Source organism: Bidens hawaiensis, unplaced genomic scaffold (genome assembly GCF_021521415.1).
Source record: "Bidens hawaiensis isolate Kalapana, Puna unplaced genomic scaffold, B.hawaiensis_p1.1 tig00011861_1, whole genome shotgun sequence".
NCBI lineage: Eukaryota > Viridiplantae > Streptophyta > Magnoliopsida > Asterales > Asteraceae > Bidens > Bidens hawaiensis.
Genome location: NW_027491946.1, coordinates 367,242 through 383,359, shown reverse-complemented (window position 1 = coordinate 383,359; position 16,118 = coordinate 367,242). Strand labels below are relative to the sequence as shown.

Here is a 16,118-nt window from a genome sequence, read left to right as displayed (position 1 = left end):
GAGTGACTCCATCTAAACAACTTGTCCCTTGATACCTCTTGGACATCCTTTAATGAAAATCACTCTTATAAAAGTAATTTTTTTATGTTATTTGGTTTTTATTCAATCACTTGGACTCTTAAAAACTATCTATACAAGTCATTAAAGTATATAAATATTCTTGTTATTTGTAATATATTTTTAGGTCATTCTTGTAACTTTCTAGTACAGAGTGATCAATCAGTTGAACATATCTTATTTTTAGCCAAACCCATTTTATCCAATGAATTGATGAAATGCTTCAAATACTAATAAATATTATTTGTCCACCTTTTTCCAACATTATTACTTATAGGTTTGTATATAATCTTTCTTTTGGCTTTGACTTTGTCAAACCAAGAAAACATTTTGTATGTCCACAGCCTATAAACAAAACCTTGCATTCATTATTCATGTTACACAACAAAACACCACACAACGTTCATTATTTTACACAACAAAACACCACAATCGTCTTTTCACACACACACGACCATACGTAGTCCAAGTTACACATATTAGAGCACCAAAGTATTTAGAACGATATGCGATTGAACCTTATTTCGTCGCTGAATGAGCTTGGGGTCGGAGCATTGAGTATTTAGAGCAAGCATTCACCCCGTACCACTCGTCAGCAGGAATCCATTCATTCACATCAAAGCGAATATAATATATAAAGGGCCCTCGCATGCTGAAATATTGAGGCTTCCACCCGTCCGATCCGCTTCTATATATTTTGTAATAACATATATCCAACAAACAAGGAGCGTCGTCTATGATAAACGCATCAGACTTACACGCGTCGAATATCCCCGACGAAGTATCTATCCTTAGTACGCCAGCCTAATCATCAATATCAAGTTATACATTACTCTAGTCACATGTTTGAAATTTGAGTTTCATTAATGTATAGAAACGGAACCTGATTGCCGCAATGATCCCCGAAGACTATACTGATTTCGTCTCGAGTGGTGAAGAAACACTAATCGACCCCTGGCGGATTACGGATAATCTGGGGGTTGAATAGATATTTTCCACGAGGGTTAGTTCCGGCAAAGATGGTTGTTCTTCTGATGACCTGCAAAACAGACACCGTGAGCTCGTCACTGAGAAGGGGGGTACCTCCTTGTGACCACCCTCCGGCGTGAGAATCAGACTAAATTGCTCTTGAATATAAGTGTATATTAAAAGAAATGACTAGAGCAGATATTAGATAATATATGAAGATATAAGATGGTAATACCGTTCCAAGATGTTGGAGTATTTATAGCCGAAGGTAGGTTTCCAAGCAGGTACAGCCGGCTGAATAGTATTCCTGTTCTACCAACTGTGGGCTACGCACGTGCCATGCTGGTGGTTGGTGGGTAGGCAGCGGCTGATAGTGACCAGGCCGGCTGTGTACTATTCCTGTTCCACCAACTGCAGGCTATGCACGTCCTCCGACAGGTTGGTGAGTAGGCAGCGGCTGATAGTGACATACAGTACAAGAGCGTGCTGCTCGTCATACTGTTGTCAGTGAGCTGTCGTATCTTTGGTCAGATCTTTTGTCCATACCTCGTCAGGTACAGTACAAAAGATCCTCCAGTATCGTACGGACTGGCTCATTTGTGCGGGAGTGTTCCCGGCTTTGTGCGGGAGTGTTCCCGGCTTGCTCACTCCTTCTTCAGGTGACATTACTGAATTATTTAAGAGTTAAGTGCCTTGTGCGTGTAGCCTTGCTGCGCAGGTAGCCTTCCCTGATGGCTTGTATCCGCAGCTGCGGGAACAGGCGGGGTACTTCACCATTGGGAGGCTTTTCCCGCGGGAACAGCTTGCGTACTGCGCGTAAGGACGTCACGTCTCTGAGCATGGGGTCCTGCGGATCCAGTTGGTTTCTGCGCAGACGTCCCTCTTCAAGGTGAGTCTTGCGAGTTTAGCCTTTGCGCAGACGTCCCTGTTGAAGGTGAGTCTTGCGGGTTCAACTGCGCAGACGTCCCTCTTTGAGGTGAGTCTTGCGGGTCCAACTGGGCTCTGCTGTGACCTACCTCTTCAAGTCCCCCCAGTCCAATGTTCTTCTCATGAATTGTTAATAAGTGAGGTGAACTTTTGGACTTAAGCAAAGGGTTTTGAAAAGGGTTTAGTTTTAAGGTTTTCCATGGGGATTCTTCCCGCGGAAGTCCTAATGTCACGTGCATAAATTCCCGACTTTTCTACTTGATCTTTGGGTATGATGCGGGTAGGTCTGTAACCTCCTCGCAAGTCAGGAGCGTTGAGTTCCACTTGTATAGATTCTCCCTGAGGTTTTGGTAGTTTTGAACATAGTGATCAATTATGTTAAAACAACCAATTCCATCTTGGAGCTTCAAACAATCTAGTTCTCGACGTTCCCGCTATGCGGGGATGTTATTCCCTTTTCCGCAAGCATGGCCCAGAAGATCCTTCTTGGTTTCAATTCCCTGCGGAGTGCTAGGTACGTGAAGGGTTTCGCCTTGACACTGTACCCGCACTCGTCTTATAGTTACTTTACTTCCAAGGTATTCCTGGCTTCAATTCCCTGCGGGTGCTAAGTATGTGAAGGGTTTTGCCTTGACACTGTACCCGCACCCGTCTTATAGTTACTTGGTTGCCGAGGTATTCTTGGCTTCAATTCCCTGCAGGTGCTAAGTATGTGAAGGGTTTTGCCTTAACACTGTACTCGCACCTGTCTTATAGTTACTTGGTTGCCAAGGTAAGGGGTATAGTCCCGCTTACTTTTGAATCTTTTTGAATCTTTTTGAAATTCGAAAAGTTGGTGAAAGGATAAGAACAGTCCAAACTGTTGAAACGTCGTCCGACGGTTTCTTCTGGCAGTGTCAGGACGTGCAGGAAGTTATGGCGACGTGACAGTATATGGTCATTCCAGACGCTTTTTCAGGCGCGTGGGCGCGAGTTTTCGGGCGCGTGGCCGCGAAGTTTACGGCACGCGTCCTGTCAACAGCTGTTGCCAGCTTGCTTTTTCCACGTGTCATAGTTTCATTGCACCAGTGTTTTCCTCTCTCTTCCGCATTAAATTCATCGCATTCATTGCGATGAGTATATAAGGGGAGGAGAGGTTGCATCTCAACTCACAGTTTCACCTCTCTTCTTCTTCTAAACGATTTCCGGCGAATACTCTTAACTTTTCTGTCGAGCATTCTCCTGAAAGCGTTCTTCTTTACATCCAAAACATGTCTTCTGTTCATGATCTTGAGGCTACCGCCGAGGAGTCTGACGTGTATGCCGAGAATCCGTCGTCCACGTCGGACAAGGATGACAAGAGTACTGCTGGCGAGTGCCAGTGTGCTCTTCCAGTCGACCTTTATCAGTACGTTGTCAGGAAGTTCATGCTCGAGTCTTTCGAGCCTGAGTTTCCTGCACCTCATCAGACGGTGTACGATGCCCCCAAGGGCAAGATAGGGGTGTACGCTGCATTCTTCGTCTATGGGAATCTCAGGTTCCCATTGACGAAGTTTGTATACCGTGTTCTGGAGAGACACGGTGTGCATCTGACTGAGGTACACCCAATGGCGATCGCCAAGATACGCCATTTCGAGTGGGTGTGTCTCATTCTGGGTGTGGAGCCCCATGTTGACCGCCTGATGACCTTCTATTCCTGGAGGTGCATCAAGGGGTGGTATACCTTGGTCAATCGGATCAAGGGTTTGAAGATCTGCGCTACCGAGCGCAGTCTTCGATCTTGGAAGCGGGAGTTCTTCTACATCTCCGCTCGCGTCGTCCCCATAGAGATGACGTTCAAGAACGGGAGAGCTCTTCCGAACCTTCACGCCTCCAACTACCAGGAGGCGGAATGGTTCTCCAAGGTTTCCCGGATCCAGTCTCCGGTTTACCGCTTTGCGGAGTCCGGGATGGTGATAAAAGCTAGAACTAATTTATTCAGTTTTTTCAAAACCTCCTAAAAGATGGTTAACGTTACTCAGGTCCCCAGGCCAGGGAGTAACCAAGAAACCCCGGTAACCACAACCCCAGCTACTGGGAGGAACACCGGCGAGCACACAAATTTTACGAACACTACCCCGGTTACTCAAGCGGGGGCAAGTGCAGTAAATTTTACGAACACTACCCCGGTTACCCGAGCCGGGGCAAGTGCAGTAAACAATCCTCCCCTGGGATTCATTGATACCCAGGTGGAAAGATAACAGACGAGGCCCCCCCGCCAAACACTTGAACAAGTTAAAGCGAGGGCGGAAAAAAGTCAAAGGGAATTCCAAGCTGAGTTGGATGAACACTTACGTTCACTCCAACAGGCGGGGTACGAACCATCATATGACGGGATGGTGCATCGGGTCTTCAACTTGTATTTGTATTTTTGTTTTGTAGGTTGTGCATCGGGTCTTCACGGACACATCATATGACGATGCCATGAGCGCAGCCCTCAACGCTTCTCATGAGGATGGGGAAAAGGCTGGCTTCCTGCTTGGTCTAGGGTTCGTTGAGAAGGGCATCCCGCCTTCCAACTTCCCTTTATATGATGTGGATACTGAAGCTGCTTATGACCAAGCAGTGAACCAGTATGCTGCCTTCCCGCATCCAGTGGTGGAGAAGGTGAACGAAGTTGCTGCTGCTGATGATGGGTTAACCATTCTCAAGACCTTCCTTAAACCGCCACAGCCAAGTGATGGTGCGGGTACAAGTGGGTTTGGAGGGAGTGGTCCTGAAGCTTGAACCTTTAGATCCCTTCCCACTGTTAGGATAGGTTTGTTTTTTGTATAGATTTACACTCTTGTAGGCGGGTAGATACCTGGTCATTCTTGTAATACTTGAATTTTTATGGAATGTAAATCTTTTGTGCGGGTAGGACCGTCACTCTTGCTTTGTAAACGTTATACGACTTGCTCATGCATATTATAGTTTAATTTGGCACTTGTTTTGCCGCATAAACAATATATGATTCGCTTGTGCATACTTTAGTTTAACTTAGCAATTTCTTAAGTACTTTGAATAAGTTAACCTATCAACGTGGCAGATAATAGGTTAAAGTTTTGCTTCTTCTTTCGTGATTATGCGGGTAAGACCGTCACTTGCACTTAGTAGGATGGCTAAACTTTACCTATATCTGACCTGCGTGGAGGTTTTCCTCATTTTTTCCTTGAAGATATTTTCTGTGTTCTGAATAAGTTAACCGTTCGACGCGCGGTTGTCAATAGGTTAAAGTTCAGTTTCCTCTATCATGATTTGTGCGACTAGGCCCGGCCCTTTCATTTAGTGGGATGGCCGAACTTCACCTATGATTGACCTACGTGAAGGTTTGCCGTTTTTTGTGTTTATGCGGGTTTTGCCGCCTTCCACATGCAACGACTTCCCCACTTATGTATGCGGTGAAGACCGGCATATCAGTGTGGAAAGTTCATAAGTATAAATGTAAGATCATCAGCGTCAATGTGATAAGGAGAATCATTTCCATTAGAAGTGGCTCTGGGCCTTTTCTTTTACAAGTTTGGAATTGATCTACATGCAGACTGTGTAATTGAGCTCCATTCCATGTTCTTGGGAGTGTCATCGAGCCATTCGAGCCGATATGCACTTGGTTCGGAATCTCGTTGTTTACGCAGTATGTAGTCTCCGACATTGAAGCTGCAGTTTTATTCGTGTTTTCCCCAACTGGGGTTCTACACGCATTAGCCCGCTCAGCATTCATTACGCCACGAGGTGCGTGAGCGTCCCATCTCTGACAAATGCTTCGACAATGTCCTTCAAGTCTACGCATTCCTCGGTGTTGTGGCCTCTTGTCCTGTGGAAGTCACAGAATTTGCTCTGATCAGCGTTGTGACGCTCTCGGATTATTGGAGCCTTTGGCCATGGGAGCCTCTTGGTGTCAAATATTTCGGTGACGCTTTTGGTGAGTGGCGTCCATCTGGAGTTCTGGTTCGACGACCGCATGTTATCCTTTCCGCCTAACCGAGGATGTGAGCCGGATGAGGTGTCAAAGTTTACCCTTGACTGCCAAATGCCTAGCTTCCTCTTTTTGTTTAGTCGGGCGGTAAGGACATTGTTTTCTCTTGTTTTCTGGGTGTAGAGGTTTGTGCTCTGGGGAAGATCTCTACCCAATTGCTTTTCCGTTTCCGCGAAGCGTTTAGCTGCTGTCATGATGGTATCCCATGTGGATGGCATGCCATCTTTACCCGTTAAGGTGCGGATGAGCTCTGGGTCTTTCGCGCCCTGGATGAAAGCAGCGCGAACAAGATCTTCGCTAATACTACCCAGACTTAGCTTCTTTGAGTTAAAGCGAGTGATGAAGTCTAGCAAAGATTCATCTTCTTCTTGAATGCAATTGAGGATTGTCCATTGCTCTTCGGTATACTTTCTTTGTTGGCTGAAGTGTTGGCTAAACTTCTGTTGGAAGTCTGCCCAATCGTAGATGTGGTGGACCGGTAGACGGTCGAACCACGATCTGGCTGCTCCAACCAGCGTCATCTTGAACATATAACACCACGTGGGTTCCGTCCAGTTGCTGACGGTTGCCCCCGCTATGAATCTGTTCAAATGATCGTCTGGGTCAGATATACCATCATAAGTGCCAATGTTGGACATCTATTTGGCACTTCTTGGGGCGATTGCTTCCGCAATGTCCCTTGCAAACTTGGAGGTTCCCGCATTTGCAGCGGTTGGTCTGAAGGTTTTAGAGAAGTCACGTGGGTTTCCACCCGCGTTTTTTGGTTTGAAGGTTTCTCCAAAATTCCTTCTCGGTTGGAAGTCCGTTTCCTTACGCTTCCCTTTCGCCCTATGGCGAGGGTTTGCGTCGGTGTCAGATTCCTCCGAATCATCGTCCAAGTACTCGCACTCATTGCTCATGTTGAGCTGTAGTCGAGTGCTCTCGAATTCGTCAGCCTGTTGGAGTGAACGTAAGCGTTCATCCAACTCAGCTTGGAATTCCCTTTGACGTTTTTCCGCCCACGCTTTAACTTGTTCAAGTGTTTGGCGGGGGGGCCTCGTCTGTTGTCTTTCCACCTGGGTATCAATGAATCCCAGGGGAGGATTGTTTACTGCACTTGCCCCGGCTCGGGTAACCGGGGTAGTGTTCGTAAAATTTACTGCACTTGCCCCGGCTTGAGTAACAGGGGTAGTGTTCGTAAAATTTGTGTGCTCGCCGGTGTTCCTCCCAGTAGCTGGGGTTGTGGTTACCGGGGTTTCTTGGTTACTCCCTGGCCTGGGGACCTGAGTAACGTTAACCATCTTTTCGGAGGTTTTGAAAAAACTGAATAAATTAGTTCTAGCTTTTATGCACGGATGACGCCAATGAAGAAACACTAATCGACCCCTGGCGGATTACGGATAATCTGGGGGTTGAATAGATGTTTCCCACGAGGGTTAGTTCCGGCAAAGATGGTTGTTCTTCTGATGACCTGCAAAACAGACACCGTGAGCACGTCACTGAGAATCAGACTAAATTGCTCTTGAATATAAGTGTATATTAAGAGAAATGACTAGAGCAGATATCAGATAATATATGAAGATATAAGATGATAATACCGTTCCAAGGTGTTGGAGTATTTATAGCCGAAGGTAGGTTTCCAAGCAGGTACAGCCGGCTGAATAGTATTCCTGTTCTACCAACTGTGGGCTACGCACGTGCCATGCTGGTGGTCGGTGGGTAGGCAGCGGCTGATAGTGACCAGGCCGGCTGTGTACTATTCCTGTTCCACCAACTGCAGGCTATGCACGTCCTCCGACAGGTTGGTGAGTAGGCAGCGGCTGATAGTGACATACAGTACAAGAGCGTGCTGCTCGTCATACTGTTGTCAGTGAGCTGTCGTATCTTTGGTCAGATCTTTTGTCCATACCTCGTCAGGTACAGTACAAAAGATCCTCCAGTATCGTACGGACTGGCTCATTTGTGCGGGAGTGTTCCCGGCTTTGTGCGGGAGTGTTCCCGGCTTGCTCACTCCTTCTTCAGGTGACATTACTGAATTATTTAAGAGTTAAGTGCCTTGTGCGTGTAGCCTTGCTGCGCAGGTAGCCTTCCCTGATGGCTTGTATCCGCAGCTGCGGGAACAGGTGGGGTACTTCACCATTGGGAGGCTTTTCCCGCGGGAACAGCTTGCGTACTGCGCGTAAGGACGTCACGTCTCTGAGCATGGTGGGTCCTGCGGATCCAGTTGGTTTCTGCGCAGACGTCCCTCTTCAAGGTGAGTCTTGCGAGTTTAGCCTTTGCGCAGACGTCCCTGTTGAAGGTGAGTCTTGCGGGTTCAACTGCGCAGACGTCCCTCTTTGAGGTGAGTCTTGCGGGTCCAACTGGGCTCTGCTGGGACATACCTCTTCAAGTGGTCACACTGGAATTACAACTGGTCGTTACCTGTAAATAGTAGGAGCATGTTTTTGCACTCTACAGATTTCAAAAGAAGTCGATAATCTAAATTAGCCGTTAAAGAAAATAATAAACAAATATATACTGTACCTAGTGATGAATGGAGTTGATTTTAAAGCTAGGGTTGTACGGAGGTTTAAGGGTGATTGATCTTGATTCTAATGGTATGGAGATTAATGCAAACACAAGTAACACAAGTAACACAATTACCAAACACATAGATTTCATCATATTTCACATGTACTAGTAAGTAGTATGAGTCAACTACCTAGGACTATTATTGGCTACTTATATTGTCACTTTAGAGGGTAGGTGTCAAAACATATTATTAAACAAATTGTCTACATCTTGTTACTAAGGCTGAGGGGTGTGGGGGGCTCTAACGGGGGCGCGAGTGGGGGCTCCAGCCAATAATATTGTGACGTGTGGCAGAGAGAGAAACTGGATAATGTGGGTGTTGGAGCCCCCGCTGGAGCCCCTGGCCCTGGTGTGGAGGGGCTCCAGCAGGGGCTCCAGCGGATTTTTTTTTTTATTTTTTTATAAATATATTCAAAAAACGTATTATTAAAAAAACTCATAAATTATTAAAAAAACACACATTAAAAAAAAACACATTAATATCTAAAAATAAAATAAAAATTAAAGTACTAAAAAAAACATTATTCTTATTCATCGGCTTGGTCTTCTTCGATCAACCTCTTTCGGATACGTTCCTTTTGCTTTTCCATCAGCATTTGATCGACCGGATTTAGGTTACTGAAGTCTCTTGTAAGGAAGTCCAAATCTCTCATTCGACTTTTTTCCTTTTTGTCATTAGAGACCACCTCCATGGTTTTGTTGAATTTATTGAGGGATTCAACAAGATCGACGATGTTTACGGCTCCCCCCTCAGCCGGTTTTTTCCCCTTGGCGTCCCGTCCCAATGGCCGCCTCCTCGGCGGTGAAGACGTTTCCTCCCCCGCAATGTTTAGGTCGAATCCAACGCGGCAATCCGACCCGGCGGAAGTGCTATACGCTCCAGACGAACTAGTTTTAGTCCGTTTCGGCCCTACTTCCGCATCATGGTCCGGCGCCACAAGCTCAACCCACTTGGAACACCTTTTCAACCTCTCCCGCAACTTTAAATCGTCCCACGTCTTCACCGTCCCATACCTCCGCAAACACTCCTGCCTCCACTCTTCGACAGTGAAATTGTAAACCGCCAAATCATCACTGCCACTTGGTCTCATACGACCGGCGTTCCTGTTGAAAAGATTAGTAAACAAGCCGACAAATTTTCTGATTTCGGACCACCGACCCGAAATCATATCGGCGTTTCGCTCTGTACTCCCAACGAGCGTATAGAACGTCTCCCTAACCTTTGTCCAAAAAACATTGCTTTTTTGGTAGTCGGCTGCAAAATAAATAATTAAATTAGGTTTCCAGTTAACTTTTTTATTTAACTTTTTATTAAAAATCATTTTTAAAAACGTTAAAACAATTACCGCAACGCCGATCCTCAGAAATGACTATCCAAGCCCGACACAAGGCTTCCTTCTCATCCGATGACCACGGAGTGGTTTTCCGTTTCGTCCTCGGAGTCGAAGCCGGTCCCGGCCCGTCCGTTGCAAGTTGTTTTTTCCGGTGGACGCGTCTTCTTGCTCCCGAAGCATCACCGTGTGATTCTTGTGTCTCTGGAACAACAAAGTTAGGAGACGGTTGTATGTTGGATGGTTGAAAGCCGGATGTTTCTTGCGACCCCGAAAAAAACATCGATTGGTCTGGTGACGACCATAAATCGTCGTAACTATAACCTGAATCTAGGTTTGGGTACCAATTTCCAGACATTTTTGGGTATTATATAGGAGTTTGGGATATTATATATGAGTTTGGAGATTGAAGTTGTGTTTTGATATGGTTGAAATGGGTTGATTTTGGGGTATTATATAGGAGTTTTTAAAGGTTTTTTTAAAAAAAAAACGGAGCTCAACGGCTCTTTTGGGCGGGCCCACCAGCTTTTCCTCTCTCTTCTCCCGCGACCACACTCACGCCTGCCTGGGGGCTCGCGCTCGCGCCCCGTTCGCGCCCAGGTCCGCGCCCCGGTGGTGTGGGGTTAGCGCCTGGGGGCGCGAGCGGAGGGGCTCACGCTCCCAGGTTAGCGCCCCACACCCCTCAGCCTAATTAAACTTATCAGTTAATAAAGTTAATAATAATATATACGTTACAGATGAATCATGGTACGCAAATGATTGAAGCAAATGCTGCCAAGGCCCAAGAGGCACGTATCAACACAACTATATAGTTTTATTACTTTTGCTTTTTACGGCAAAATAATATATGTGTATAGTATAATGTATATTTTGATGAAAAAAACTTCTAGCACGTCTAATCCGTTATGGACGTATTTAATTATATATCTATAAAGGTTAAAGCATATTTTATTATTATATCGTATTTGCTAATCATACCGTGCTAGCTGTTGATTAACTTTTTACACTATTAAGTAAGAGGAACGTTAACGTACAAATGAAATTAACGTGTTAATTGTTAATACCAAGTAGAGTAATTATATATATAAGTGGAGTAATTACATAATTACTCTATGATGTAATTAATTTCATTTATATTGATTCAAACTCATTAAGTAATTGGTGATCAGTCGGTATATTCGAAGTATATTCTAAATTCTTCCTAGTTATTGTCACTTAACTCTTTCATAATCAGTGGTAGGGATCCTGATCCATAATTCCTAAGACTGATTATTTGAAACTTACATATAATCGAGTTGACCCATTTGACTCGTTTGCTCTGCATTAGGCAGTATCACACACTACAAGTTTAGCAAAATAAATGTTTTATATGATCTTTAGTTACAACAGATGTAAATAAATGTTTTATAAAGTCCACATTGGTCAACTATGCATAAGAATCTTGTCTTTTAATGATTTATTGGGATTTCTCGTGCGTGTGTGTGTGAGAGAGAAAGAATTTCTACAATCTTATTCCTGTCATAGTAATGCAAATAAGCTTTAGCTCAACTGGTACCGGATGGGAAATGAATATTTGAGTAGAAGACTGCAATGTCTGATCTCAAGTCAAATTCGATCCCCAAGTGGATTTACCGCAATAGGCCTTTGGGCTGCGGGTTTTCCCCGGAACAGGAGATGATGGGCTTGGGCACGCTATCTGCAATCGCGCCATCACGGGCGTATAAAATCGTCTTTTGTTATTGCATTACCCTGAGTCGTCGGACTTTATGCATTGGTTGGACGATCCAAGAAGAATTCGTAGAGTAATGAATATCCATCCTCTTAATATATTGTTTATTATTTATAATCAATAGATTATATCTTATTTGTTTTTTTTTTTTGAAGATTGATTTTGAAAAGGCCTTTGACAATGTGAAATGGAATTTCCTCATGTCCATCATGGAGCAAATGGGTTTCCCAGACAAATGGTGTAAATGGATTCTCAGAATTCTTTCTTCGGCTAGGTCCTCAGTTCTCGTGAACGGGTCTCCGACGTTCGAATTCCAATGTTTCAAAGGGTTGAGACAAGGCGATCCGATCTCCCCGTTCCTGTTTATTATTGTTATGGAGGCATTTTCTTGCATGTTTAGAAGAGCGGCCGAGGCTGGAATTTTCAAAGGAATTCAAACTCCAAATGGGGGTCCGATTTTATCCCATCTTTTATACGCCGACGATGCCATGATAATGGGAGAGTGGTCTTTAGCAAACTTAAAAATGTGGCCAGGTTATTGAGGTGCTTCCACTTGTGTTCTGGTCTCAAAATCAACTTCCATAAATCCTCTTTATATGGTTGTAATACAAATGGTGTGGGGGGGGGGGGGGGGGGGGATCTGAGTTGCATGGCAGAAGCTCTTGGGTGCAAGGTTGGAACTCTTCCTTCTATGCATCTTGGGATCTTGGTAGGAGCAGACATGAACAACTTTCATAATTGGAATGGGATCATTGACTTATTTGAAAGAAGGCTAGCCTTATGGAAGGCTCATACATTATCCATAGGCGGTAGAGTGGTGCTCATAAAATCGGTTCTAGAGAGTCTCCCAGTGTACCATTTCTCTCTGTTCCGCGCTCCTTGCAAAGTGGTGGATAAATTGGAACGTATAATGAAAAGATTTCTTTGGAGTGGGTCTAGTAATGTTAATAAAATACATTGGGTGGCATGGGAGAGAGTCACTCTTCCAAAAAATAAAGGGGGTCTCGGTATCTCGAGGCTTAGAGACGTTAACAATGCCTTGTTAACTAAATGGTGTTGGCGTTACAAGACGGAAAAGGGGGGATTATGGCACAAGGTTATTGAGGCGATCCATTGGAAAAGAGCGGGTTGGGAGCTTGTTCCGGTTAATAAAAAGTACAAAGGAGTGTGGAAGAATATAGCGAAGGTGGTGAACAAGCTTAAAGTGGCTGGCAGCAAAATAGAGGACCTCATCATTGAAAAGCTTGGTGACGGTAAGTCTTTGAGTTTTTGGTCCGATAACTGGCTGGGAAGTGGTCCTCTAAAATCTATTTTGCCTAATCTGTACAAGCTCGAGAAGAATAAAAGTTGCACGGTTAGTGAACGATTCTGAAAGGTGGGACACAATTTTGGATGGGCTTGGGACTGGGTTAGAAACCCAACAGGTGGAAAGGTTAGAGTGGGAGAAGGTTTATAAACTCATGGTTGCTGCTGATCGTGTTGATGGGCCGGACTCTTGGGGGTGGCTCGGGGATAAGTCTGGAGTCTTTTCGGTAAATTCGGTTAAAAAACTTGCAGAGAAGGACAGAGATTCAAGTAATAATTATATTATGAAATGGAGTAAGTGGGTCCCGGATAAATGCAATATCCATGCTTGGAGGGTGGAGTTGAATCGAGTTCCGACTTGGGAGGCTTTAGACAGAAGGAAAATTCAAGGTGTGAGAATATTATGTCCCTTTTGTGATATTGGGTTGGACACTATAGACCATTTAACAACTGGGTGCTCGGTTGCGTCGACTGTGTGGGATCACGTCACACGTTGGTGCAAAGTTCCGCCCTTTTTTGGGTTCTCGGTTAGAGATGTTCTGGAGTTGTCTAAGTTAGTGGGGTTACTGGAAAAGGATAAGGAGGCGTTCCACGGGATCGTGATAGTAGCTTGTTGGAGTATTTGGAAAGCGCGAAATGAAAGAATTTTTGAAAAGAAAAACATCAAGATCGATTCGATAATTGGGGAGATCAAATCTCTAGGTTTCCTATGGTATAACAGTAGATCAAAAAAAGATAAAATTGATTGGGTAAATTGGTGTAAATTTTCTCTTATGTAGTTGTGCTTTTAGTGGGTTCGTGGCTGTCCTCCGGCTTGTGAAGGGAGCTAGCCCGGTGCCTTGTCGGTTGTTTTATAAAATTCATCTTTTCGAAAAAAAAAAAAATCTTATTTGTTGAATAGTAGTGAAGTGATGGTATTTAAAAGGCACATCCCCTCCTCCGTGATAATGAGTTAATGACAACTTAAGTAACTCTTCACAAGTGTCAAAATACAACCATTAAATTTTTACCAAACTTTAATAACTTAATGTGACTTATTTTACAACTTTATAATTGACTACATAATTGGCTTTATTATATTTTTTACGGCCAATTGTTTCATCAAAATTTTGTTTACTATCGAGACTTGAACCCTCATCATTTGATAAAAAATTCATTTTAACAAAAAAAAAAACTTGATATCATATTGACTATAAGCCTATAAGCCAAATAGCTTGACTAATAACTTGCATACCACCAAGTTATTGATTAAAACATACATCAATACCGTGCCAACCTTCATTATTTAACACACCAAAACCGTCTTGTCACATACACATGACCATATAGTCCACATGACATACACCTCGTGTCAAATATTATTCAGACAGACGTATCTAAAAAAACATGACTCGCACCAAACCCGAACCCTATTTCGTCGCTGAACGAGCCGCATACCCATAACAATAATCTGGTCCGTACCATACATCAGCCGGTATCCAAACATTAAAATAAAACGAAACCGCCCGTATACCAGACCCGTACACGTCTACTCTCTCCGGCTTCCACCCATCATAACCACTTCTATACAAATACAAATAACATACATCATACGTACACGGCCCGTATAACGTAAACGTATCCGACGAACAGCTCTCGAACGTCCGTGATGACGGATCATCTATCCTCGGTGCGTAAACCTAATCATAAACTTCAATTAGACATGTAAACGAACCGAACGAACACGAACACTTAAGTGGACATATATTTGTGTTCATGTTCGTTCGTTAAAAAATGAACACGTTCGTGTTCGTTGATTGAAAATCTAAACGAACAATTCACAAATGAACATAAATTGACAAAGATAAACGAACACATATGAACAAACGTAAACAAACACAAACAAACATACACGAACACACTTAAATGAACACAAACGAACAACTAGGGTTGTAAGCGAACCCGGACGTCCGGCGGGAAGTTCGTTTAATAAACTAACCGGACATGAAGAAAAAAAATTTGTTCGGTAAGCTTAACGGACGAACACGAACAGAGGCCACATTCATTCAATAGTGTTCGTGAAGTTTCGGTAACGTCTGTCCGATTGTGTCTGGTAACTAATATAATGTTTTGGTATTATGTTAAGTTTTAAGTATTTATGGATATCATGTGATGTAATTCCGAATTTGTGGGTGAAATTGTGTGGATTTATGATTAAACTTTTTGAATTATATGTACTCGCTTATGTTGTTTATTTTTTCGTGCGTTACAACCGTTTATGTTTGTTTGTCCATTAGTGTACGTGTGTGCGTTTGTCCATTAAAGTGTCCGTTAATGTTCGCTTGTCCATTATGTGTCTGTTAGACAACATTTACATTACTAACGAACGGGCACGAACAAACTCAATTCCTTAATGAACGGACACGGACTTAAATTTTCGTTCGGTAGAGTGTTCGTGTTCGTGAACCACCCGATTGTCCGACAAAAGCTTAACGGACAAACACGGACAAAGTCTCGTTAGGTTCGGTTCAGTTCAAATATAAAACATTAAATAGATGATTTATCCAAAAATGAACATTCACGAACATAAACAGACGTAAATGAATATATGTGTTCATATTCGTATTCGTAACATAAACGAGCTTACAACCAAACGATTCACTTACAGGCCTAATTTAAATTCATCAATTATCAGTCTAAATAAACTGCACACCAAGTGTGTGATGAAATGCTTCAGAGAAATGAGTCAAAACCTGATTGCCGTACGCATCACCGAAGGCGAGACTGATTTGATCGTAGGTGTATCGAGTTGAAGAACAGCTGGTTGTGATCTCAACAGTATACGAACAGGTTCGTGCATTCTATATATTCACAAAAATGAAATTAATAATAATAATAATAATAATAATAATAATAATAATAATAAAGTAGTACCTGGTGATTAGTGGTGTTGATCTTGAAGTTAGGGTTCGGTTGAGGTTTTAAAGTGATTGATCTGGATTCTGCTAAGGAGATTAGAGCAAATACAAGTAGTAAATAGAGTGATTTCATCATGTTTTGGTTGAACTAGTGAGACTTTGTGTGTTTGTGAGTCATATCACTTTATTAAACTTTCAACGATATCCTTTATTTCCAGCATAGTGATAGGAAGCTTGAGTATGCTTACTTGTGATATTTTTGGTGGATTATGGGTTTGTGATAATAAGATATTTAAGCTAGATCTTACGAGGTTTCAGTTCGGATCCCGAGCTCACAAGGGCTTTCTTCCCACTGCGTGTTACGCAAAAGATTTTCTGCT

The 16,118-nt window shown here is 43.4% G+C and overlaps 3 protein-coding genes across 3 annotated transcripts; 2 read left to right on the top strand and 1 right to left on the bottom strand.

Annotated features, from left to right (window-relative positions):
• The first annotated feature begins 11,397 nt into the window (after positions 1 to 11,397).
• LOC143539313 (secreted RxLR effector protein 78-like) lies at positions 11,398 to 12,078 on the top strand. Its single transcript, XM_077032656.1, has 2 exons — positions 11,398 to 11,535; positions 11,692 to 12,078. The coding sequence occupies exons 1-2, from the start codon at positions 11,398 to 11,400 to the stop codon at positions 12,076 to 12,078; spliced, it is 525 nt and encodes a 174-aa protein (XP_076888771.1).
• A 918-nt stretch (positions 12,079 to 12,996) lies between these two features.
• On the top strand, positions 12,997 to 13,671 carry LOC143539312 (uncharacterized). The gene is made up of 2 exons (XM_077032655.1): positions 12,997 to 13,590; positions 13,633 to 13,671. The coding sequence occupies exons 1-2, from the start codon at positions 12,997 to 12,999 to the stop codon at positions 13,669 to 13,671; spliced, it is 633 nt and encodes a 210-aa protein (XP_076888770.1).
• A 572-nt stretch (positions 13,672 to 14,243) lies between these two features.
• LOC143539346 (embryo-specific protein ATS3A-like) lies at positions 14,244 to 15,912 on the bottom strand. Its single transcript, XM_077032682.1, has 3 exons — positions 15,755 to 15,912; positions 15,574 to 15,681; positions 14,244 to 14,520 (listed from the first exon to the last, which is right to left on the bottom strand). The coding sequence occupies exons 1-3, from the start codon at positions 15,872 to 15,874 to the stop codon at positions 14,251 to 14,253; spliced, it is 498 nt and encodes a 165-aa protein (XP_076888797.1). The 5' UTR covers positions 15,875 to 15,912; the 3' UTR covers positions 14,244 to 14,250.
• Between the last annotated feature and the right edge of the window lie 206 nt (positions 15,913 to 16,118).